The following is a 25,643-nucleotide window of genomic DNA, read 5'->3' as shown; positions in this document are numbered from 1 at the left end:
GCTTTGCTCTGCATGGAAAGGTTTTCTATCCAATCTTTATATCCAGCCTGATTTCCTGACAAACAACCAACAATGTGACAGTGAGTTTGTTTCCAAAGCCTCTCTCTTGGCTTGACCCTCACAACCTAATTAGAGCAGCATCACCTTTTGTACTTAAAGGCAGGGAACAAGTGAAACCTCGGGGTGGCAGGGTGTACTACAGTTCAGTAAGAGTGAACCTGTAAGAACGCTGTGAGAAACAAGCAGGAGAGGGGCAGGGAACATCCTCTAGTTAACTCTGGGGTGATTGTCTTCTTGACATCCCCTCCTTGGGTCCTATGGGCCTCATTTGTAAATTTGAAAGGCCATGACCCAGGTCATAGCCGGAATCAGAGTGTGTAAATCAGAGGCCTCTATCCCCCCTGGATCTTCCATGACCTCCCTGCTGCACATCCTGTTAACCAGCATGGGAGAAATAAAGCCCCAAGGCCTTCAGCCAAGTTCCTTCAATTCCAGCGAGCCCACAAGATAGTCTGCACTTGTGTGATTTTGTAGTAACTGTGTGACAGGAATCTTAATTCATCTGAGCAGCAGAATCTTAGAAATGTAAATTCAACTCAGTCATATAAAAGGTTGTCAGACACTTCCAAAAAGGCACTTTGATGAATACTCTGGATATGTTTTTATTATTCTCGTTTAAACCTGCCAAAAATACTTACTTTAGCCACTGCAGCACAGCAGACAAAAGTTGGAAACACTGACACCGACACTGTACACTGACCTGTTGTCAACCTTGAAGCTGAACACTATTTTCATATTTCATGTTTCAACGTAAGTTGAAATGTTTAATCTGATTTGAGCTCTGCTTTGTTTTACATCAACGCCGGACTCTTCAGCTGCTAAACGCTCCACTATATCCACTGGCAAGTGGCTGCCTGTGCCAGCCTGATGGTGGGTCCTGAGCAGGTAGTGCGCAGTCAGTCTTGAATCTGTTTTGTCAAACACCTGCTGTCGCTTAACATTAAAGTAAAGTTGTTGTTTTATTTTTTTGGTTTGTTTGTTTTTTTCAGTCAAACGCTCATTATAGTGAAAGTTTGTTGGTTATTACACTACTAGTCAAAAGTTTGGACACACTTTCCTATTCATTTGAATGAAAAAGTGTGTCCAAACTTATACTAGTTAAGTAAATTGAAAAACACAAAATCCTGAAAGTGTCCTTGATAGTTGCGTGTCTGGTTGATGTTGTCGATCTCTGATACTACAGACAGACATGTTGACTGTTACTGTATTGCCCCAGGCTGAGTTAGACCTTGGTGGCATGCAGACAAACAGGGAGTGGCCTTGAGATAGAGAGGGTGGGAGACTGCGGTTATGGAGAGATGGTAAACAAATGCCACCTGTAGGGTTAGGTTTCAAGCACAGTTGCTGTTGACTGTGAAGCTTGCTAAATAACAGATTTGGTATCCCACCTTCTTTTACTTTAAATCTTTTTTCTTCTGTTTTCTACGAAAAAAACAAATGAAGCCAGTGCAAGTCTTGGTGATCAAGTATCACCTCCTGGCTGTCGGATTTGGTAAACAGCTCTTTGATTTGACTCATGATGCAACATGATACACAAACTGCTGAACAACTTGCTCATTTGTTTATGCTCTTGTGCAGCTCTGGAGGTGCACTGTGCACATAGGCTCTGGCTTTCAGCAATATAAATACTGTTAGGCGAGCTTCATATCATCATTTTTGACGGCTTTGTATTTGGAAAAGTTTTCCTTTCTTGCACTGTTGCTTCTGTCTCTGTCTTATTGTCTCTCTCTCTGGTTCACTGAATCCTGTTGTCAAGTGCCAGCATGCTCTACTTGTATGTATTTCTTTAACTTAATGAATAGCTGCCAGAATTTAATTTGTGGCTTGGTGTCAGTTTTCCTGTTTGCCTTAGTGTCACTGATTGATGCCTTGCTGAACAGCAATAAACTTTGCAAACCTCAGATATGCTGTTTAAGCATGTTAGAATCTTTCTCCATCCATCCATCCAGGGTTGGGTCTTGCTATTGCTGTTAAACATTTTCTTTATCTTCCTTTAATTTGCGACAGTGAAACAGATCGAATGATGTGTTGTGTTTAGTTGGGTTTGGCTGTGTCTGACACTGATCATACGATACACTGATAATTTTTCCTGCTAAAAATATCTTTTTTTTTTTCTCCACCACCAGGTCAGTTCAAAGTCTTGTTTAAAGTAGGTCAAGATAAGCTGGAAAATGAAAAATCATTAAACCTACAGTATACGTACATACAGCAGCATCGCAACACAAACTGACCTGCTTTCCTGTGCAAACAAACACTGAAAAACAACTGTCGCATAAAAATCTTTATCTTTAGATGTCTGAAAAGAACTTCACTGCGATTTGTAAGACTATTTATTTCCATGGAAATATGACATTTTATATTCATTTGCATGTTACATAACATAATTTGGTTGCTACACCATGAACCACCAAATTTAACCTGTACTAAACCGGGGGCTCAATCATTGGTCTTAGGTTGATAGTGACCTAAGAGAGAAGAGAGAGAGAGAAAAAAACTGTTAATGTGTTAGTAAAACAGAGCAGATGGGCTAGTTTATCTAGTTACTGTGAAACAAAGATGGTCTTGGATTATTCATCAATCTTGTTCCATGAAATGAGTGAAAAGAGCAACATTTTTAAAAATAACTCGGATAAATGCTGCCCTCTGTTGGACAGAAAGTTAACTGTTCAATCTGGACCTTGGAATAAAATTGTCCCCAACACTATCCCTCATTATGTTGGTATATTATATTTGTGGGAATACATTTGCAAGAATGACATCAGCGGCCTAACAAAAACTCACAACAGTGCAGCAGATTTCACTTCTATTAACACGGCCATGACATTTGGTTGTTTAAATAATCTGCTCTAATTTCATTAAGATACATTAGACATTTTTTCTATAGTGGGTTTATTTCCCAGAGATTAACAAAATTAAATGAACTAATTTCACAGATATTTTTAAACAAGAGACTCTGGGTCAGATCTTTTATTTTAACCATAGGAATGCACTTTAAATTTAATAGGCTGATGCCACTTCTATAACCTTGTCACTTGGTCTCAGTATCCAGTTTGTTTACACCTCTCTTTGCACACATCCATCCATCTTCACCTGCTTATCCGGGCTCAGGCCGCAGGTCTTTGCACATATATTGCTTGTAAACACCACTACAGGCAAATTACCAGGAAATAAAACTCTGGTCTTTGTGTCAGACCATGCAATGTTGTAAAGTCGTCTGCAATAAACTACATAAAACTTGTGATAAACCTTGTCATTAGTTTTAGGAAATATCTGTTAATCACAGCGAGGACAAAAAACTATTAAAAAATAATAAAAAAAAACAGGATTTCAACATGTACACCTTAATGACCAAGTTTATTTCAAAAACATCTGAACAAATGAGATGAAGGCCATTGCGAGTGAAACTGATGTCATCTGTTCCCCGGCGCTGGATCGGCACCTCACAGGTTCAGCTGGCACTGCAAAGACAAGACATCAACTCATCATACCTTCTCAAAAATACTGATTCAACACTGCTGACAAAAACGATACTCAACGCTTCAGAGTGAACTTGTTCCTAACAAAATGAAGGCAAATTTTATTGACTCCAATTTGAGGTAAGTTAGTTTTTGTTTATCAAGTATGACATTTAAGATCTTCCTCTCTGTTCTGTCTCCAACACCTTTCTTTCTATTAGGAGAGAAAGGAGTGCAGAACTAACCCAACACATTGAAATGGATGAAACCCAGTACAGCCTCCCATTTCATCTGTCACACACAGTGTCGTGTGTTGTGAATGCCAGAACGTCACAGTACAGTTCAAAGCTCCACCAATGTTTGGATCTTTGTGCACCAGGGTTCATAATGTCCTTCATGGTCACTGTGATAACATCTGCAGTTAACTGCATTTTTATCTCAGCAACTTCAGTTCAGTTACAAACTTCCAACTGCTGGATTGACATGTTGAGTTTGATAGTATCGTCTGACATCAAGTGACCTCTGACCTATCGCAGCCTCCTGGCTTCTCTTTCAGACTCGAGGAGTGTCAGCACATCTCCCTCTCTGACTGGGCCCTTCACATTCCTGATGATTGAGCGGTTGCTGTCATCCATGAACTCAACACGGACCTGCGAGTACACACACATTACAATAATATCACAAAATAAGCAAAGATTTTCACAGGTTCACACAATGTCAGCATATACGTTTACACAAGTACTGAGTGGCTTTGATTTTATGTACTGACTAATATGAACTTACCACATTTATTAATGAGCCAAGAAAATACTATTGTCAAATAGACATGTATCATTGTTTAATATTTATGTTTCTGAGGCAAAAAGTCTCAAAGATTTGCCCCAAATTCTACAATTTTAAGTTCTTCCTTCTAACACTTTGCTTTTTCATGTTTAAATGAACAGATCGGTTTGAGTTTAGGACTCAAATTCTGAGTTTTAAGAGGACTCCTAAATCATGTAGTGGAGAACTGTCTGATGAGAGCTGGTGGGTCAATTACAGTCCTACAGCATCAAAGAACTCAACTACATGTTTTGTCCAGGGAGAACTTTTCAGTCAAAGAATGCATGAATTAAGTTAAAAATGATGCCTTCAAAAGTGACTATCAATGCCAAACCAAAAGGGAAGATGTGCGACTTTGGTAAGCACACTACTTTTCCTGACATTTAAGACATTTTGATTCTCTGATGTGGATGCTGATTATTCCCAATGCTTTTGAACTGTTACAAGAGCCACACCACAGCATAGATGCAGTAACTGATGGCCCAATTTTCAGGGTCTAAATCTTTTTTTCCCCACTCAATATGCAACATGAAATTATGCTACATAGGATGACTGTCTCTTTCCACGTAAAATGAAAGGCTATTGGAGCAAACCTCCAGATGGCCAAAGTTCTGAGTACTAAACATACAAAAAAAAAACAACTATGTTTTTTATTACTTCAGATCGTTTTCAGATTTCAGAACCTTTGCAAATAACAATAAGACGACATGTCGATAACATGCAAAGAAAAAGTTACAGCACACATTTTCAGTGATCTCGTGTTCAGTCTGACCCCGTTAGCATACCTGTGTACACTGTCCCTGGGAACCAGTTCTTCCGAGCACCTTAGTGACCTGAAAACAGAAAAATAAATGTAGATTAGAGCCTGAGGAGCCAGTGTTAGTGAGAGAGAGCTGACCCGCTCCGGACCGGAGTGAGCGGCAGACTGCAGCACCAACAGGCCTCCATGATGGAGGACCGAGAGCGGAGCTGCCGGACGATAATCTTTCACCAAACGCTCCCTTTACTTCGATGTTTTGCTACCGTAAGCTAAACATGATGTTTCTGTAGCCGCCTATCTGTCAAATTGCCTTTATTTCCTCCATATTAAACGTTTTCTTACTCTTGCGAGCTTGATCGGCTGCACGCGGCTGGCGTCCATGTTGTCAGGTTAGACCGGAAAGGAAGTCACGTGGTGCGCGGACAGCATATATCCAAACTGTACTCTTTTATTTTAGTAACTTTAAAATTTTTTATATCAGTGTAGTTGAATAAAATGCTATTTTAAGCATATGGGTTGGTATATAAATGTAGAAAAATGGTTACATAAAAAAATCTAAAATGTATTTTATGTTTCTGATTCCTTTTCCGGTAGATTGGGCGATACCATTCACTCAGTCTTCCTTGTGTGGCAATGTGGAACATACCATCATTCTCTGCATGACCATTACAAATAAAACCTTAAAATGCGAAGCAACAGACCCAGGTAAATTGTCTTTGTGTAGTCTGTTGTACATATATCCATATAGTTTGCTAACATTTATGTTTCATGTTAAATTCTTGCAGTATCTATAAAAGTATTCAGTTGTTTGACTTGCACATCAACAACAAACCACATGCAGATTCAATAGCAACTTTCTAAGATACAGAGGAAGTAAAAGAAAGCCTGAAATAATTTGATACACTGGAGAAACAAAATCCCCTCATCTATAGACAATGATGGAGGGAGGGTCACTGAATGGTATAATGAATATGAAATGCTCCTTGGCAGTCACCAAATGGAAGCCCATTTTTTTTGTTTCGCTGTAATTTGTCACTCATCTGTGAAAAAACAAAAACCCAAGCCCCGCACCAAAACAAAACAAACAAATAAACAAACAACAACAAAAAAGAAAACAAAACCCAAAACTGACTACATGCACACTGCACAGAAGTCAGCATGTTTTCCCATGATTCCCATTCAACCATCAGAGTGTCGATACATATTCTCATTTGCCTAGATATTTTTTTTTCCACTTTTTTTCCCATTCAGAAACCTATTCATAAATAAAGCTATACACTCATTTCTGTTTCTTTTTTTCCATATTATTTAATCAAAGGTATACTGTCTTTTTCCTGGTCTTTATTTTTAAATGTACATATTTACACCATAGTCTAATTGCAGATTTAACCCTAAAGAATAAAAAGTGAAAGATATTCTCTTTTTATAGAGAATACTGAGAAGAGCTTATACCAAATGTACAATAAAACTTACCTTTCAAGAAATTCTTTAAGTTTGAATTTTCCCTGTTTTTACCTTTAGATGAGAGTTTATTTTATTTATCTGTTTTGCTCATTGATTTCTTTCTCTTTGGTCATGATGTTAATATTTGTTGTTTTGTATAGCAATGCATTCTTCTTCTTCTTCCTCTCATTATAATTATGATTCAATTCTGTTACGTGACATTAAGGCCTATTTTTACTATTCAGCAGACATGCATAGGAAGCACAGCTCAAGGTGGCTTGTGTAATTTACCTACATTTGAATGGACTTCCTGTAAGAGAGCTTTCTGTATCCTTGTTAGCAATGCAATACTGCCAACACATCACTCCCTCTGCCTTTCCTTCTCTTTCAGGACTCAAAGCCTTAAATCACAGCACTAATCCCTGTGAACAGTATTTTTAACTTGTGTTTGACAGAAAGAACAGCAATAGGATTAGAGAATCAGGGAGGAAGCTGAATCCCTAACTCGTGCAGCTGATCTTCTTGCACACTGTGAGACATGCATGCGAGTGCTTACTTTATCTTGATTTCAGCCTATAAGTGGAATTTTTTAAAGGACACCCCCTTGCTTAAATGGACTTGTGGAATATTATTGTCATTTCTCTGACTTGATCTGAACTTGGTGCTCAGTTTTTCTGTTGGCCGGTCTTTGAAGGTGCTGTCACAATGGAGACGATGAAGCCAAAATTAAAAGTGCTGAAAAAGCGGCGCTCTAGTCTTTTTGCAACCATAAAACGAGAGGTTAGTTTTTCACAGAGTATTGAAGACCAGGAGCACGAATTCCCTTTTTCACAAGACAGCTCGGTGAAACCATGGACATCTATGGACAACCTTGACACTCCTAATGAGGAAAAAAGTTCAACCAAAGAACAGAACAAAGACGCACCAAACCCAAGGCAATCAAACATCGTCATCCTCAACGTGGGCGGAAAGGTGTTTCACATCCCCAAACATTTGGTCCTCCGACACCCAAAGACCAGAATCGGTGTCCTTGCCCTCTGCAATGATCCAGTCAAACGTTTGACACTCTGTGATGACTACAATGTTCAGAACAACGAGTTCTTTTTTGATAGGGACCCCATGTTTTTCCACTACATTTTCCACTTTTACTGCAGTAATGTCCTGTGGGTTATGGACAGCCTTTGTCCTGTCAACTTTGAGGAAGAGATGTCATTCTGGGGGCTGAAACTGAGGGACACTCCAAGGTGTGCTGCAGATACTTGATACCTACTCACTTTGTCTATTATGTTGGTTGGCCTCTTATTATTATTATTTTTTTTATCTCAAACGTGAATGTGATCACTTGTTTTTGGAAAATTTGGTATTAAACGTTTTCTTCTTCTACTCAGGTGCTGTCGTATTCTGTTTGAAGAAAAAGTGGATGACATCAGAGACCAGCTGAAGGTCAACCAGGAGCTGATTGATGAGATTAAACCTCACCAGGATGACGAGGGATACAAGACCATGTTTCTTGGAGACTTCCGAAAGGCTCTCTGGGACCTGATGGAGAATCCCTACTCCTCACTGTCAGCAAAAGCTTTTGCTGTCTTCTCCAGTCTCTTTGTTCTTATTTCTATTGTTGCCATGACAATGAACACAGTGAAGGAACTCAGGGAGTACAAACTCGCTGGCAAAACCTACATGGAGTGGATAGAGATCGGCTCCATCCTTTTCTTCACCTCAGAATACTTTCTGCGCTTAGTCACCACATCCAACATCAAACATTTTGTGAAGAGTGCCCTCAACTTTGTTGACATGGTGGCTGTCATGCCCTACTTCATCCAGATCCTTTTTGAGGCATTTGTTATAGATACAGAAGATGTCAGTGCACAGGAAGATTTGAAGGCCATGGCGAGGGTCAGCAAAGTCAGCAAGGTGCTCAAGGTCGTCAAGCTGATGCGCATCTTCCGTATCTTGAAGCTTGCTCGCCATTCCACAGGCATGAGAGCATTTGGCTTCACCATCCGTCAGTGCTCCGAGCAGGTATGGAGAGATATCATTATTTAGAAAATCCTAACAGGAACACAAAATGTACAACTGGGGTGTAAAATAATGGAGTGCACATGCAGCTTTCATTAAGATGAGGGAAGTGGCTATAATCACAATGTTTTTTTAACTTCATTACCTGTGCTTGCAGCTTCTACTTGTTCAACCTTTTTATGTAGTCTCACTGTTTATCTGCACTTTCCCCAGCAACATAAGTGAACTGTTTTAAATTTAAAAGCTAGTACTTTAATAGCAAGCTGATAAAGATAGTGGAGCATTCAGTAGCTCAAAATGCAGGTTTTAGTATCTCCAAGTGATCATAATCAGCTAATAAATTTTACATAGCTAGCAGAAGAATTCAAGATGCTCCTCTTTTCTTTCTCCAACCAGAGGTGGTACTCTCCTTAGTGATGTCACCATCTCAGATATAAGACATACTAAACAAGAATGTACAAGAATGTAGGAAACTACTGTATGCGGAACAATTAGGTAGAAAATACTGTATGGATAGCTACACAGAAATATGTAGGTACTCTAGGTGAGCCACAACAAGTAAAATAATAGGAACATAAACATGTGACCTGATTGGTGGGCCAAAATTTCGGTCGTGCTGTTGACATGTACTCCTCTGTCATTAAATAGGTGTGCTGTCTGTTTCTATTCATTGCAATGGGCATCTTCACCTTCTCTGCTCTGATGCACTCTGTGGAAGTGGATCAGCCCGGAACACCTTTCAGCAGCATACCAGACGCCTGGTGGTGGGCTGCAGTGAGTAGGATCAATAGCAGGATTTCATTACAAGTCCTGCTTCATTTTATTTACTTTGCAAAAAACTTGGTTGGATTAAAATGTTGTAGTAATTTATTTTTTTTCCCCTTTCTTAAAATCTTCATTGAGTGTTTAATGAATAAACAATGAAACAAGACCAAGCCATGATAGAACGCAGCAAAATGTATCTGAAGTTACACTTGGCTGCATTGTCATGTGATGCCCGGTAAAATATGAATTGTCCCTTATCTTTTTATTATTACTGAAGTTGTCTCTGTCATTTAAAGGATTTAGCTCTTGTGGCACTTAGATTCTTCCGGATCAGTTAACTTGGTTCAGTCCATCACTAAGCTGTTCCTCTGACTGTACTGAAGAGACTGAAGAGAAGATCAGTAGGGGGTGTGTCAGTATGATCAAGCAGCACAGTGCATTTCAGGTGTCAAGGATTAAGTCTTCTGGGATTTGCACTACCTGTCTAGTTGGACCAAGACAGAAGTGTGCATATCAGGGCAGTGCTATTTCCGTAGCTCCTCTGAGCAATGGAGATTGTATAAAAGCCCCCGCTGAGTAATCTTTTTTTGCTGGCTGAACCATCTTTGATATGGAGGAGCAGGAAAACATGAGATGCAACATTTTCATTCTAGTGACTGACACATGACTGACAGTGACTGGCTATCTGGCTGTGGGTGTGTGTGTATGGGCCATGGGTTGGAAAGAGGTCAAATTTCTCTGACGTTCCTCAGCACATTGTTAATGGTCAGAAAAATCACATTTTCACATTTTAAAAACTATTTCATGTAGCAGCATTTCTCGGTTTCTCCGAGATTTTTCCTCTCTCATTTATGGGCATTTATTTTTTATTTATCTGGTGGCAGCTGTTAACTTAAATGTGTCTAATCCTCTATAATGCGCTGTAATGCGTGTTGTTTGTGGCCAGACACAGTGATTGCTTTCCAAAGATGGAAAGTGTTCCAGTACGTTCCTGGAGGTTTTTATTGATCTTGCTCCATTCCAATGTGCAACACATCAGAATATTAGTAACTGTAATCACTGGATTTTTTCAATAAAGTCATGGCCAGAGGGCATTTTGGGGTCGGATGAAAAGCGCCATTGGATGATCACTCGCTCTTTGGCGGAAAAGAGAAATCCTGCGACTCTTTTTTCACCATGTTCCAAATTGTTTGACGTTAAATACAAAAACATCCAAACATCTTAAATAGGCAGCCAATTTAAAAAAGCAACAATAAAACCAGTCGTACACTTCCCATGATGCATGTAAGATGACTCATGCTCCTCTTGTCTTCCTACAGGTGAGCATCTCCACTGTGGGTTATGGGGATGTCGTTCCCATCTCCTATCTTGGCCGCTGTGTTGCATTTGGCTGCATCTCATTCGGGATCATCCTTAATGGCATGCCCATCTCCATTTTGTTCAACAAGTTCTCTGACTACTATGCCAAGCTGAAGGAACAGGAATACACGTTTTCAAACACAGAGCGCACTTTCCAGCTCAAAAAACGTCTGAAGCATAAGTTCGACAGCTGCTTTGAACCGCAGCCAGACGACTCTGATGATGAGACACATTATCGGCCCAGCGGAAGGCAAACTATCCACGAGGGCGAGGATTGAGAGAAGCTTCCTAGCTGGGAAGACACTAACCCTAAATGGCCTTATCACCCGCGGGTGTAGAAAGTATAAGGCTCCATCTGCCTCTGAACTCTGGGTCCGTGTGATTTAAGACTATGGGGTGCAAATGAGGCAGCAGCAAGTTGAGATAAGCTTTAAGCCTCAGCTTTATAGCGGTTGCTTCTTGCACGCAATGAGTGATGATTCCTCAGGCGAATAGGCAAGATGGCCCTGCTGGACAACTTGTTGTCTGTCTGCACAAATAGCACCTGGCCAGACCTTGTTCTGGCTGAACTGAAATAGATGTTTGACATAAGGAGGTCAGCTAGTAACATTATTTATGAAGCAATGCTCCACTGATCACTTTGAAGGGAGCAGGATGCCTGTGAAGAGTTGGACATTCAAAAGTTGTATGGTCGCTTTTAGTTTAATTTACCTTGGTGATTCTGTGCACAACAGACAGTATAACTTTGATTTCAGTCATTGTCTTCTAGTTTTTTAGACTGAGGTAATACAAATATACAAACAATGAAAATCTGTCAGATTTCCACTATGTGCACCTGTAATTAATTCTCTCCCATCATGTGTCAGCAAAGGGACGTTCCTGTGAGGAGTGAATCTTTTTCTTCTGTCCAGTCACTGGATGCTTTTGGCTGTATTTCTGCGTGAGGAGCAGTGCAGCAGGTTGTATGTCAGTAGCTATTAGGAGCATGGGTATAGTTTTGTTCTCGAGAGTTATCAGGCTCTCCTCTTGCTTCTCCTGTATGTTCAAGAACAAAAGTTGAACATGTCCAGGGCTACTTTGGTTGTGCAGAAAATGTGACAAGGTGTGCAGGACAAGCCATATCCAATTCAACGCTGACAAGCCTCTTGTCAGCAAATACGTTATCTCATCCCAAATATATTTTATTCACTTATCTACAAAGCAGCAATCTATGTAGTATTAGACTTAATCCTGATCGCTCAAAAAAACATTTGGGACAGTATGTTTCAGTTTAACAGTTCAGTCTAACATTCTTTTTTTCACGTGAGTTTTCTGCAAATACAAAAATACTTTGTCAAGTTTCTGTTCATCTGTTCTTCCTGACACAACACTAAACCAGAGGTTTTATTACGGGAGTCACTGGTTGAACGTTGTTCAATTTTCGAAATTTTGTGCACCAACAATTATACAGTACTGGTCAAAAGTTTGGACACACTTTTAATAGGAAAGTGTGCCCAAGCTTTTGACTGTGTGTGTACTGTGTGTATGGAAGTCATAAAAACTGTGTTGGTTAAAAAGCCAGAGACAAAAGCACATTTTATGATATCTTGCAGGCATTTCAAGCAAGTTCATCAGTTCCCTCCTTTTTTGGGGCTACAGTGAATTTACTGAGTGAATGTAAAATGTGTTATTATTTTTCCTTTCCTGTGCATAAAAAATCATGAAGGATAGTTACCATTGCAATTCAGACTAGAAACTGCATCACACACAGATTTTCTTGTCTATTAAAATATGAACCTCTCAATACCTATCAGAAGTGGAAAAAAGGGAGTTCTTGCTGAAATAAAAAATCTCTACCTGCAGTGCCCCCGTATGATTATTCTCCGTTAAATACAAGAGATCTGAAGTGTATGTCTATTAATAGACACTTTCATTGTCTTGGGGAGGATGGTCCTGTCTAATAGTATTACAGGATAAGATATTGGGAGAGTTGCCAGTGGTTTAATAGTGTCGTCAGCATCAATTAAAATTCACGAGTACTGAGGGACCCAGGCTAGACTGAGTGGACAGAAATAGATGCAGTTAAAAGGGACAACAGGAGAAGGTCAGAAAATGACAGGAAGACAGCTTCACATCTTTCTGAACAGATGAACAACCATTTGACAAAACTATTGTATAAAACAACTGACATTAAAATTGTCACTTAATGGAGTCGGCCCCCCGCTGTATTTATATACTGTATCCAGAGTAAGACACTGAGGTATCCACAGGTGAACTGTAACAAACACACATCAGCTGATAGGCAGATTTATAGACATGAAACTTTCATTGACCTTGAAGCAGTAAAGTCAATGCTGCAACACCTAGCTATATTTGCGTCTCTGCCAAATTCTACTGGCTCTGGTCGACACTTAAGCGGCTAACTGCTGCTAACCAATGGATGTACCAGCAGGTTGCTATCAGTGTCCGTCTGCTGTTCATGGCTGGGAAGATGGCACGAAGTCATTTCATCAGAATAGAAAACACCTGTCCGCCGCTGCAAGCACGGTTGATGAAAGCAGTGAGATTGCACTCAGACTTCAAGGTTATAGACTTTAGAACCAAAAGTAACAGACCTAAAGACACAAAGACACATCACAGATGCTCACTTGATGTAGAAGAACACATCTTTAAAAGACAGAAAATGAAAAGAGACTTTGCCTTTTGTTCAGGAGCAGCATGGAGGATTTTGTAGTATATTTATAGTTGACATTTCAGAAAAAAACTCAATGCACAAAACAGAAAAGAAACTGGCGAGTAATATGAAGAGCTAAATAAATTGTAGTTACCTCAGCATTAGTAGAAAATATGTTGGTGAACCAACTTAATGCCTTTAATAAACAGTGTCACTTGCCTTCTACAGGGGGGAAGGACAGAGAGTCTTTGTAGAGCTCAGCGCACAAGCTGACAGCCAACACTTCCCAGTCATATCATCATTAGAGGTTAAAATGCCAAGCATAGCCAGAAGTACATTCAAGATATTAAAGTGCCACCTTGTTTTTCATCAGCACTGAAAATATGAGACATTCATTTCTAGCATATTTATGAAACAACAGTGTGGCCCGGGGTGACCACATGTGTGAACAGTTGCGTCAATATCCTTGACATTTTTTTGCCAGTCGCACTCTGTTCCAATTAGCTTCCATCCCTCAAGATGTGTCAAGATAAGATGGAAAAGCAACTCACATTCAAGGAAAATGATTCAACGTAATAACATGAATTATGATGATCTGGCAAGTGAACAAAAATACGTAAATGCTGTCAGCAAAATGGGAGCTTATGAAGGAAGTAAGACAGAAGCCTTGTAAACAGTTATGATTAGGATTTGAACTGCTTGATATCCTTGGTTTTAATGCTTTTACACAGAGAAGGCCAATTAAAGCTATAATGGTTTCAAACTGAGTTGTAGCTCATGATAAGACATCTTTAAAGAAAGTGTTAATGAAAGTTTCAACCTTGAGGAGACTTTGGCTCACTATCATCCTGAACTCCAGATCAGGACATGCTTTTCCCTCGCCAAGGCTGAATGCATGTTTCCAACAACCTGTGGCCTCAGCATTTTTGAAACTGCAACTGTGGATAACGCACAATGAATATATAAACCCCCTCAACTTAACCTCATAAGTCACCGCTCTCCGCAGACCCGCGCTCACCTCTCATCGTTCAGTTCTGCTGACTGGCTGGGGAGCAGCAACACATCATACAATGGCTGCTGCTAAGTGTTTGCTGAGTGCGATGGTGGTGCTTGTGGCTGCAGCAAGTTTGGTTGATGCACAGGAGAGGATTAAGATTTGCGGGAGAGAACTGATACGTCTGGCCGTCTCATCCTGTGGGAACTCAAGGCTGAGGAGAAGCATCCCGTACGAAGAACCGGGCCAACATCAGCTCACGCCTCTCTGTAAGTACTTCATGTTCTGTTTTTAAACACCACGTGCATTGGTTGAGAGCATCTTTGTGCAGCATCATCACAGATGGATGCGATTATTTTACATTTTACACATTTAAAGCCACGGAGTCTGCTGCTCTGCAGAGATTGCTTTTTGTAGAATAAATAACTGAATGTTTTGATCGATCACACAGGCTCATGGATTATTTTCACTACACCTATCTACCAATTACTTTGCTCAAAAAAAAAAAAAAAAAAAAAAAGCCCAAGCTTTTTTTTCTCCCTTGCATTTTCATCAGAAGTTTCTGAGTAAGAAATCACTTTTTCTAGTCACTCACTCTATATTATCCGTATGTTTCCTCTGCTTCTTCACAGGGAGCCATGATGTCTCCACAGAGGAGTTCAGGTCCACACAGACAGAGCACATTACTTCAGAGCCCAAAGAGAGGGAAGATGTCTTCTCCTTGGCTTCCCACTGGTCCCCCCTTTCCTCTCGGATCCGACGAGCTGCTGGGAAAATATCTGATGTTTGCTGTGAGAAAGGATGCAGCCTGAGAGAGCTGATACAGTTCTGTTAGACTGTACAATGCTGTTTTAAGGTCTTGGTTGGTTTGTGGTCATTTCAAGCAAATATGGCCAAGTTGCCTCATGCTTGAGAAATCACAGAAAATTATTTTAATGTATTTCCAGAAATGTATTACGTAGAAAAACACTGTACATCAGTAATTATTAATAACTGATCATACTCAGTAAATTACTGTTACATAACAAAGCGGAAGACAAAGAAGACTGTCAAATAGAAGCAGTTGTTTTTTGTATTCAGTCGTTTATTTGAATCTTCAAATAAGAAATAATAAAGCTTTTGATGATTATTCATCAAATTTTATCTGCTGACTGTTTCATCTTCTTATGACTGTTACTCTCAACAACATGGACAATATAAAAAATGACTGTAAAAGTAAACATTAATACTTTTGAAAGTAAATGAATAAAATTGAATTACATTATCAATTACTCACTTTGAGGAACATTGATGCAAATAACCATAAAACATACATTTCAGTAATGACGGTATGAGCGCAGTTCATTACAGCACTGGTGCTCTCTCTCATAGCTCTAAATCAGATTGAGGCCACTGGCTGAGCCATTCAGCTCCGTAACAACAGAAATAATCTCTGTAACTCAGCCAGTTCCTCACACTGATGGGTGTATAATTCTCTCAATGGATAAGCAAATATGCTTCTAATTATCTGCCACTCTATACTACAGACATAAATGACTCCCAATAGCAGATGAAATTAGCCTATGGGGACTGATTGGTTAATTGGTTTTATTTGGAGAGAGATAGATTTTGCTTTGTGTACAATTGGTTTTTGTAAATCTGGTTTTATTTCTTGTCCTACGTGACAAAATGCCCAGAGATGACTGTTATATATATCGGAAGGTATCGGAAGGTTTTTAATTAGAGAAACGAAGAGAAGGAACCAGTCTGCTAATGTTTGAAACAGTTATACACACTCTTTTAAGACAATCAACCAAGTTTTACGAGAACACAAATTAAATTATAAATTAAATAAATTATGTATTTGAAAATAATTAAAATAAAATAAAATAAAAATAAAAATAAAATGTCATACTTTATTCCACAAATCTGTAGTTTTACTTCTGAATGTTTCTTGGTACCAGCTACAGGGAAAATGTACGCAGTCATGAAATTGTTGGCACATTCAAATTAATTAATTTGTGTATTTAGGGACAAGGAGCTTGAACTGTAACATGAACCTTGTTTTTATCCATTTGTTTATTTTTTGCTTACATGTTGTAAATTTGGTACCAATGCATTACCTATCAGCCATCCATATTTTATTATTTATTTTCAGCCTAACCGAGGAAGTATAACCAACTCAGTCACTTAGAGATCTCAGAGGTGATTTGTGAATATTTATTTCCATTGTGTTGGGAAAATGTTCTTCAGAAAATGTTAATAGTAACAACACTAATACCAATAATAATAAAGTAAAAATAAAGAGGATTAATAATAATAATAAAAAAAGAAATATTATATATGAATATATATGGTTTATTTGGAGCAATTGTCTCAAGGGGATTCTTCTGAAAATCAACTATGCATGGAAAACGTGAAATGCAAAAATTCTTACTATTCTCCAGAAACTTGATAAAAATAGTGTTTAAATTAAATAACTGTAATAATTATAAAACATTAATATATTATATTTCAAGAAGACTTTTACTAGTAATAAGTAAGTAATGTACATCCACTTTGAAATAATACTAAATGTAAATTTGAAGGAAGAGCCGAAGAGGACAGGAGGCGTAGCTTTTTTTATGCAGTGTCTCATGTTAACCAGCAGAGAGTGACAGATATCTGATTTGAAATTATGTCGTTTCTCCACTGCTGTCTCTCTGACAGAAAGACACCGGTGAGCTGCCTCATTCTGCCAAGTCAGGGAAGAAAGTTTTTAATTTTAACATTACTTTATCAAGGCCAGTCCTTTCAGTTACATTTCTGGGAGTGGAGGGGAGATATAAGAGGAGAAATCTGATCAGAAAACCAATCTAGGTCTCAGCCCATCATTATTCAGCACCAAGAAGAGATGACAAAAACATGGCTGCATGCTGTGTCTCTGACGGGCTTCTCCTCCTGCCTATTTTTCCAGCTGAAAAGCTGCTAAACCACATAATGACAATGAAATCTGAGCTTCTCTTTCCCTGTCAGTCTTTTTATCTATGTCTTTGTGTGTAGTTCCAGTTTGTGGGAAAAGCAGCAGGACGGAACAGCACCTTCATTGAGCGCCAGCAGTGCAGCTCACACACCTACATTAACACTCACATGGGAATCACACAAGCCTGTGTGTGTGGTGGGTGTCACTTTGCATCCAAATGAAGTAGCTCCCAGTGCTCTTGTTTCCGTAAAAGTGTCACGGCTAAGGATGCCAAAATCAGTGTACTTGTGTAGTTATTCTTCATGTGTTTCATGTTTGCACATTCTGTGAACATGTGCTCGACATATGTGTGTTGGTGTTAAAGACCAGGAAACCCATCAGAACTTATCCATCAAATCTTCGTCATTCGTTATTTGGTTACTTCGTTATTTTATTTTGTAATCCGTGAGCACATGTGCATAGAACAGAAGCCAGTGCAATGTCTGTTTGTGTGTGTCCATTATTGTCAGCGCTCCTTCTGCATAACATAAACTGTCAGATGTTCTGTCAAACGAGTCGCCACTAGTGCGGCCCTTGTCTTTGTCCTGCGCTGTGGATCAGTCTTGACTGGAAAGTTAAAGCTGAGATGTGAACTTTTTACATTTGTATATAATAGCTACTTAAACACACATGAATTCCCAACAGATGAGGAATAATCTGTTGGCAGGAACAGCATTTCAATTCAAAGTTTGTGAAAAGTCCCTTCATCTGATGGGAGCACTGCATATTATTCTGTAATCTGCAATCCAAAATCTTTACGTCAAATCCTGGTTTTGCCACCACTTTTCAGTTTGTGTTACTAAAGCTCACGTCCAGAGCGTCACATAATCAAATTTGCACTCATGATGAGGCCATTTTGACTTGATAACCAGTGACTACACCATTCACTGAATGGCCTGAGGGCTCAGTTGAGAGCTGCTGCTGCTGCTGCATGCTCTTCAGTCAGGACCCATGTCTATAATTCATGTCTCCTAACATCATCCCACATATTGTGCAACTTAGTTACTTTCCCATCTGCACCATCCGCTATCTCCTACTGTGACGTGACGGGTCTGTCTTCCTCTGTGCTTTACGACATTAGATGGCCTGAGCAGCAGTGACAGCTTCAGTTGCGCTGTGTGTTCAGACACGGCTCCCAGGGGACAGAAGAAGACAGGACTTCCAAAAGGAGCTCTCCTGTTGTCTTCTGTGCTCTCTCTGATCTCCTGTCATCTTTGCAGCTGCATGGCTGGAATTTGTGCCTCAGTATCTTTAGCAGTGTGTATTAGATATTGCAAAGCACTCTTATTATCCCCCAGGGAAAACAGTAGTAAAGTAGTACCTGCTCTATACGGTCTAATACATTGAAATCTGCATGTCGTGATTCAAATGGTTTCCAAAACAGAGTCGTTATTATAAACACAAAGTATATAATCTAATAAATCACAGGTTACCACCTTCATTGTAGGGACACATTAAGGGAAAACTCAGCTGTGTAAAAAAAATAGTTTTCTTTAGTCAATGAAAAGGATTTACAGTGTTTAGCTTTGTGAAGAGAGAGAGAGACAGATGGTCACAGGGCAGTATCAGCGTTGCTCTGTCAGGGGTTTCATCCTTTCTCATCAGTTGAAATATTCTGTTATTTTGACTGTTTGTGAATATTTTGTCAGTTGTCTCCAGGTCATAGTGGTAGTTTTATATTTTATTCTTCTAAAAGTCAAATGTCCCAAACTTTTATTTTCATAGCCGGTGGCCTCTGAACTAAAGCCAATTATTCCTTCAACTTTTTTTCCCCCTCTTAATTACTTTCTCACCGATACAGTCTGTCATTCTGTTTAATTCTGTTTTGTCCAGTATAAGAATAGAAGCACATACAGCAAACACCGCACACACACACACACACACACACACACACACACAGAAATTAACTACCAGTTTGTCACAACCTTGGGGCCACTGGGAGGTGGTGAAGCAGAACTAATAGAGCTGAGCTGGTAGAGGGCAGTGTGGCAGCAGCATCCGCTGATCCAACTGCAGGCGGGTTTCTGCAGCTGCAGAGATGAATGCCACGGAGCAGCACACGTAATGCGATGCTCTGCATAGCTGCTTACAGCCAAATGTGATGGCACCATTCAATAACTGAGAATCTATTGCATCTAACCATATCCACATCCATATCATTTTACTGTTTTTATATGATTAAAAATAGATATCCTGATAATATATTATGGTGCATTTACTTATAGCTACATGTATACAGTCTGCTCAGCTTTAATATAAACAAATGGTTAAACAATAAAATGACGTTAAATAGAATAAATCAATTACTTTGAATAATTATTAAAATTGCTGCAATGACACATTTCCAAAGTGCAGGTGAGTCACTCTGTATTAAACACAATCACATCGGTGTGCAAATAACAACCAGAGTGTATAGGTCGATAACCTTCAGTAAACTATCCCATAATTCATAGCCATTTTAGTCTGGAAAGGTGAAAGTGTGCGTGTTGGGTTCTTCCTGTTGACTCTCACAGACGCTTTTAAATTCAACAAGCCCTTGTACCCTTTCCCTCTCTTAATCTACTGCTTGATTGAGCCCCGAGTTGTCTGAGCTGTTCTAAACATCGTGCAGCTCACCCTTTACTCCATCCTTACACTCATTTGCCTGCAGCTGACATTGCATTTGAATGGGCCAGCAGAAAGGGCTGGCTCCTAACTACTGCTGCATAAAATAAAGTTTCAACTGCTCAAAATTCAAAGTTAATATCCAATCAGAGCCAAAGGAAACAATTGTACCTAAAACCTGAAGCCAGGAAAATATGTTTTCACATTGGAGTAAGCGAAGAGGTAGTTGTCTGGCAGGCAAACTTGAAAAGGAGCAACAGTGACTGGCGGTTGTGAATGGCTCCGTCCCCTCAGGTGTATTTGTTCTGCTTCCTCCGTTTAACCTTCATGATGAATAGCAGAAGCAACCTCAGAAGAATCATTTGCCAAGACACACTGGTGGGTTCTATGTTTTTGTTGTGGAATACAGCATGATAGTGTTGCTGAAGGAGGAGAGCAGGATTTCCTTTGACTTCAGACCAGTCACTGTGTTTTAACAGTCTACCCAAGACCACTCAGCTATGTTGTTCAGGGAGACACTTTTCCTGAAAGTTTAGGACCCTGGCAGTGGACATGTTCCTGAGTTGTTCTCATTACCACTACAATTAATATTCCATTGGTAATTTTGTTATTTTGTCAGAGAGGAAAAAGTTAAGATTGCTTAAATTACTCATATGTACTCACATCAGCCGGAAATGGCTGGTCTGCAGACAAATATGCTATTTAATGTTACAAGACCAAAGATGAGCTTTTAAGTTAAATGTTAGAAAACCTTTTTCAAACAAAATCCCTCTTAATTGATTTTCGGATAAACAAAGTGAAAAAACAAAACAAAACAAAACAAAATGAAAACTAAGATTCAAAAAAGACTGTATGAGGAATATCATAACATTACAACATAATTGATGAAATTAATATAATTTTGATTTACTGTCATACATATGGCATATAGCAACATCCAAAGCAATTCACTTTTACAACATCTCTGTTGTAATCTTAACCTCCTCTTTGATAATACAAACCTGAATATATTGAGACAAAGAAAAACCTGACTAATGGCCCTGGAATAGGAGCCTGTAATAAGACTGTCCTTTATAAAGTTCTGCCCTGTCCCAGAAACCTGTTGATACTGTAATGGTGTTAGTGTTGACCTGGACGGAGGAGTTACTAGATGCCTTATCTTAGACTGCCTTCATTATGTCAAAATATAGAGAAAAGAAAATAGTGCTATATTTTAATTGCCAGTGATTTTTGGGGATTTAGTTAGAGTTATTGTTTAAAGATGTCAGTTCTGTTCTTGCTAAGTATACTTAATATCAGTTTTCATTAACACAATCATGACAAAAGATAATCTCATCTTATTCCAGGGATGTTAAAAAAGGGGAATTGATAAAGATGGAAACTGCATGTGTGTGTTTGTGAGTGTGAGAGTGACGGAGTGAATATGAAAGGGTAAGAGGAGAAAAATGAGACAGGCAGAGACAGCAGTGGGCAGGCCCAGAAAAACGATTACTCCAGCTGCTCCTTCACAGCTGCTCCCAATTGCTCCATTGCACCTCTTTTTCTCCATCCATCACTCCCTCCATCTCATCCGTCCATACACTCATGTGTGACTGGGCTGTTTGTGGCTGACGTATTATTGACAAAATACTCCTGAATGGGAGTATTTAGGCTGTGTGGCACATATGAGATGAACACCTTAAAGATGATGTGATAATAAAACATGGTGAGAGTTAAATAATGTAGTGAATGACTCATTACCTTTATTGCTAAAGTCCTTACTTATATGTATTTCAGTACACATGCATAGCAATATTTTATTTATATAGTGAATGGCGCTCATAACAAAACATCCCCACATTGCAAAGTAAGATCATGTTCCTGCCTGCATATGTAGACACACACCCATTGCATTTTGTTTGTTTGCCTCCCTCAATATAACTGCCACTGTTATCAGCTGGGTTCATGTCAGAGGAAAGCTCCTGTTAAAACATGGCCATTCGGTATACTTTACCTAATCAGAGCTCTAAGCTGCTTGTGTATCTTCAGGTTCTCCACCCCATTAAGATGTGTGATGAGGACACAATGAGAGTGCATGGGTTTCCTGGCAAGCTGTGGATGTGTGTGTGTTTGAAAATGTGTGTGCATCCGTTGTGTGTTGTACACTTCTGACTTTGTTTGCCTCTCTCTGTCTGTGAGAGAGAAAGAGGCTCAGCGGGATACTTAAGCCCAAAGGAGCAGAGCAACAGCAGGAACAGTATCTTCGAACAGTGAGGCAGCTTTTTAGGAAATTGAAAAGCTGCTTCTCTGTCACTTCCAGTAATTGGAGCCATTAATGAATCCAGAGGCTTAGTGGTTTGAACCTGAAAGGTGCAAAAGAGGAAGGCAGTGGGGGACACCTGTTGGGTGTCTCGTTTTTCCTGCTCTACAGGTGGTGTTTTGTTTCATATTTAGCTTTTAGTTTTTACTATGCCCCCCCCCCCCAACTACTACAAGGTCAGCACTGTGAAAACAATACGCAGATGGGTAGAGTTTAATAAGGTTAGCCTTTATATAGAGGCTCAAATTCATTTTTCATTCATTCATCTTCTACCGCTTATCCATTTCTGGTCCTAACTCACACTGGAAGAAGGCGGGGTCACCCTGGACAGGTCACCAGTCCATCACAGGGCCAACACAAAGAGATAGACAGAGACCAACAACCACTCACACTCAGACCTACGGACAATGTAAAGACACCAATTAACCTAAACATGTCTTTGGACAGGGGGAGGAAACCGGAGTACCTGGAGGAAACCCATGCAGGCAGGGGAAGAACATGCAAACTCTGCAGAGAACGGCCCTGTAGCATTGGTGCCAAGCCGGAAGTGAACCCAGGATGCTGCGTGGCTTGCATGCTAACTACTCAACCACTTGCTCTGCCCTTCACTGTGTGTATTTGACAAAATGTTATATTGCTGGGTTTGGTTTATGAGTGAGGATTCTCAATATATTGACCTAATCAGTCTAAAAGTGTACACAGACATGTAGCCCTTTTAATTGTTTAAACACCATATTCCCTGTTACCTTTATGGTAATGTTTCTCCTGGTACAGTTTACCACTGATAGTATTCTGGACCTCAGACTTTCCCTCAGCAACCTTTAGATATCCTAAATATTAGGTATCCATGAACTGATTTCGCCCTAAACTGTTTGGCTTTTGCCAAGTGCCCATCAAAGATTTAAATATAAAAAATGAAGCCTGCAAAAAAAGACAAAGACAAGATACAGCCTCCAGATGACAAACAGCGTTTTTCTCTCCCGCTTCCCAAGTTAGGGTTTGACTTAGATGTTGGTAGATATTTAATTTGTGCAACATTTTCAGTGCAGATGTGACAAAGTTTATTAAAAAGCTGTTAGTTGAAAAGGCTGTTAATTGATACAGCAGTGAAAACAGTCATTAAAAATGTAAGAAATTCAGTCATTGGAAAAAGACTGAAAAGAAAACTCTTTAACTCTAAAAATATTTAAAATTAACTATGTAAAGAGGATAAAATGGTGAAAAACAAGGTTTAAAAACGGTTATGAGTTATGAGTATACCTGTCTAAGCAGCTGATCTGTGATCCACCTGTTGAACCTTAAAAGACGATCGGGATTGATTAGTTTTGCCTGCATGGGTCGGAAAGGAGAGCTGCCGGTCCCGGTGGAGCCACCGCAGAGGAAGTACGGTGTCCGAGCGGTGCCATTTATGTTTCCGCTTTTCAGGTATGTTCTTGAATTTAAGAAAGTTTTGTGTAACTTTTTTTGTGTGAGTTTTGTGTACACTACCCGTGTTTTGAATGTTTTGGGGCAGTTGTTTTAATGTTGAAATCCTTCACTGATGGACTGCCGGAGCAGCTAGCTTAATTCCGTCCTCTGCGGCGGCGCGTTGATGTATTTAGCGTCTGTTTTGACGAGTTTGTGTTTTAATATGTTTAATGTGTGTTTTGATATCGTGTATTTCGATCTGTTTAAGGTGGGTTTTGATATTTTCCACATGTTTTTTGAATACGTTTAGCTTGTGTTTTGATATGTAGCAGTAAAAGATACTTAAAGCAGGATGTCGGAAATGTGTTCCCTACTAATTATAAGAAATAAGGAATGTGACAAACACAATGAGTAAATTATTTACATAAATTAAGTTATAATATAAAATATGCTACACATTGTACTTACATGCTAAGTGTCAAATGAGGAAACCTGAAGTGGAAAACTGACATGATAAGATATTTCTGTACATTCATGTTGAAGAATTTTGTAACTCTATACAATTTCAAATGAATCAGTTTTGAGGGAGGCTGCCATAGAGGAAGATTTATGAATGTTTTCATTTATATTTCCCCCTTTGAGGATGTAAAACAGACCAAAACGACAAAAAATAGGCTCCTTAATTATAAAATAGATTGCAGTAAAATGTGATTGGCATTATTTTCTCCCTCAGAAAATCTTCGTCTGGTGCCATCTGGGGTCAAATAATGGCTTTCCCATCAGCTTTTCAATCAGCCTTTACTGTACATTGTGTTTTGCCTGAATGATGAAATATGAACATTACAACAATTTAAACTTAGACTGTAATCATGATAAACATACCTGCTCAACTTAAATATGTCAAAATTGTTTTTGTGACTTTTGCTAGTCTTAGCATTTACCATTTAGCAAGCAAGTGCCTAAAAAGCTAAACTAATGAGGCTGAAGATTTACTCGTTTCAGTACAAGTCTGCAATCAGCAATGAATCAATGTTGATTTCCATTGTATTCTATATTACAGAACATAATTATACAGGTCTTAGTAGAAAGGACTTAATTGAAGGAAAGAACAATGAAACATTTTCATTTTCGCATTGACGGCCTTGTTCTTTTTTTGATGTGATGAACCCTTATTGAAAATTCACATGCAGCTCAGCCCATACAAAGGCCTGAGCATGACAGCAACAGCCCCTCAACCAAAACCATCTCATGCTCATTTTTATCTCCTATGCCCTTCTTACTCTCCCTCCTCTCCACCTGCTACCTCAGTCCTTTGCGTAGGTGGCTACTCTCTTCTCTTGCTCTCCTTCCATCTCTCCTCCTCCCTTTTGCTCCAACTGCCCTGCCATGCATAATTAAGTTTCTAGTGGAAGTGCCCCCTCCCCACCATCCCACTCTCTTAGTTTTCTCTTCTTCCATTTGTCTTAGTGTAATTTTTACTTCCTTTATGCTCTTTGTGAATTAGAAATGTAAGAATGGCCAGGGAGCACTGAACCTCTCTGCTTTTCCTTGTCTTAAACTGCCCTCTCTCCTTACCTTACCTTCAGCTCTCCTTAGGCCTACACTGTGGATGAGTGCCAGGCCTGTCTTGTTAAGTGATAATGTTAAAATGCTAAATCACACCACCACAGCCACCACTGTCATCGCCTCCCTGCCGGCCTAATTCTGTGACAGGTCTCTGGTTTCACTTTGTGCTGTCATTCTATCCAGTCACGCTCATCAATACACAATGTAGGTACCCCATCGCCCAGTGTATTTCTCTTCCAGCATTACACAAGTTGATGTTTGGGGTCCGACCAATTCCATGTTAATGAGTTTGAAGTATCGGACTTCCCTCTTCCCCTGTATTTAAATTACAGGTTCTAACCCACAAACAGCTTGTTACTTGAACATTTTTGGTTGAGTTACATAGTTTTTTCATGAACCATTGATATAAGTTTTATCTCCCTGCATTTGGTGGTCCATGTTAGATTGGCTGGTTAGC

General features: G+C 39.4%; 3 protein-coding genes across 3 annotated transcripts; 2 read left to right on the top strand and 1 right to left on the bottom strand.

Moving 5' to 3' along the window:
- Positions 1 to 3,395: 3,395 nt before the first annotated feature.
- On the bottom strand, positions 3,396 to 5,511 carry rps28 (ribosomal protein S28). Its single transcript, XM_029525210.1, has 4 exons — positions 5,440 to 5,511; positions 5,123 to 5,170; positions 4,043 to 4,165; positions 3,396 to 3,518 (listed from the first exon to the last, which is right to left on the bottom strand). The coding sequence occupies exons 1-3, from the start codon at positions 5,476 to 5,478 to the stop codon at positions 4,043 to 4,045; spliced, it is 210 nt and encodes a 69-aa protein (XP_029381070.1). The 5' UTR covers positions 5,479 to 5,511; the 3' UTR covers positions 3,396 to 3,518.
- Positions 5,512 to 7,245: 1,734 nt separating this feature from the next.
- LOC115057585 (potassium voltage-gated channel subfamily V member 2) lies at positions 7,246 to 10,961 on the top strand. Its single transcript, XM_029524741.1, has 4 exons — positions 7,246 to 7,784; positions 7,929 to 8,562; positions 9,208 to 9,333; positions 10,644 to 10,961. Exons 1-4 carry the CDS (start codon positions 7,246 to 7,248, stop codon positions 10,959 to 10,961), a joined length of 1,617 nt encoding a protein of 538 aa, XP_029380601.1.
- Positions 10,962 to 14,436: 3,475 nt separating this feature from the next.
- insl3 (insulin-like 3 (Leydig cell)) lies at positions 14,437 to 15,165 on the top strand. The gene is made up of 2 exons (XM_029524738.1): positions 14,437 to 14,599; positions 14,963 to 15,165. Exons 1-2 carry the CDS (start codon positions 14,437 to 14,439, stop codon positions 15,163 to 15,165), a joined length of 366 nt encoding a protein of 121 aa, XP_029380598.1.
- The last annotated feature ends 10,478 nt before the right edge of the window (positions 15,166 to 25,643 follow it).

The sequence above is a fragment of the Echeneis naucrates genome, chromosome 17 (genome assembly GCF_900963305.1).
Source record: "Echeneis naucrates chromosome 17, fEcheNa1.1, whole genome shotgun sequence".
NCBI lineage: Eukaryota > Metazoa > Chordata > Actinopteri > Carangiformes > Echeneidae > Echeneis > Echeneis naucrates.
Note: the sequence above shows the minus strand (reverse complement) of the source record. Positions and strands in the feature narration are given on the sequence as shown.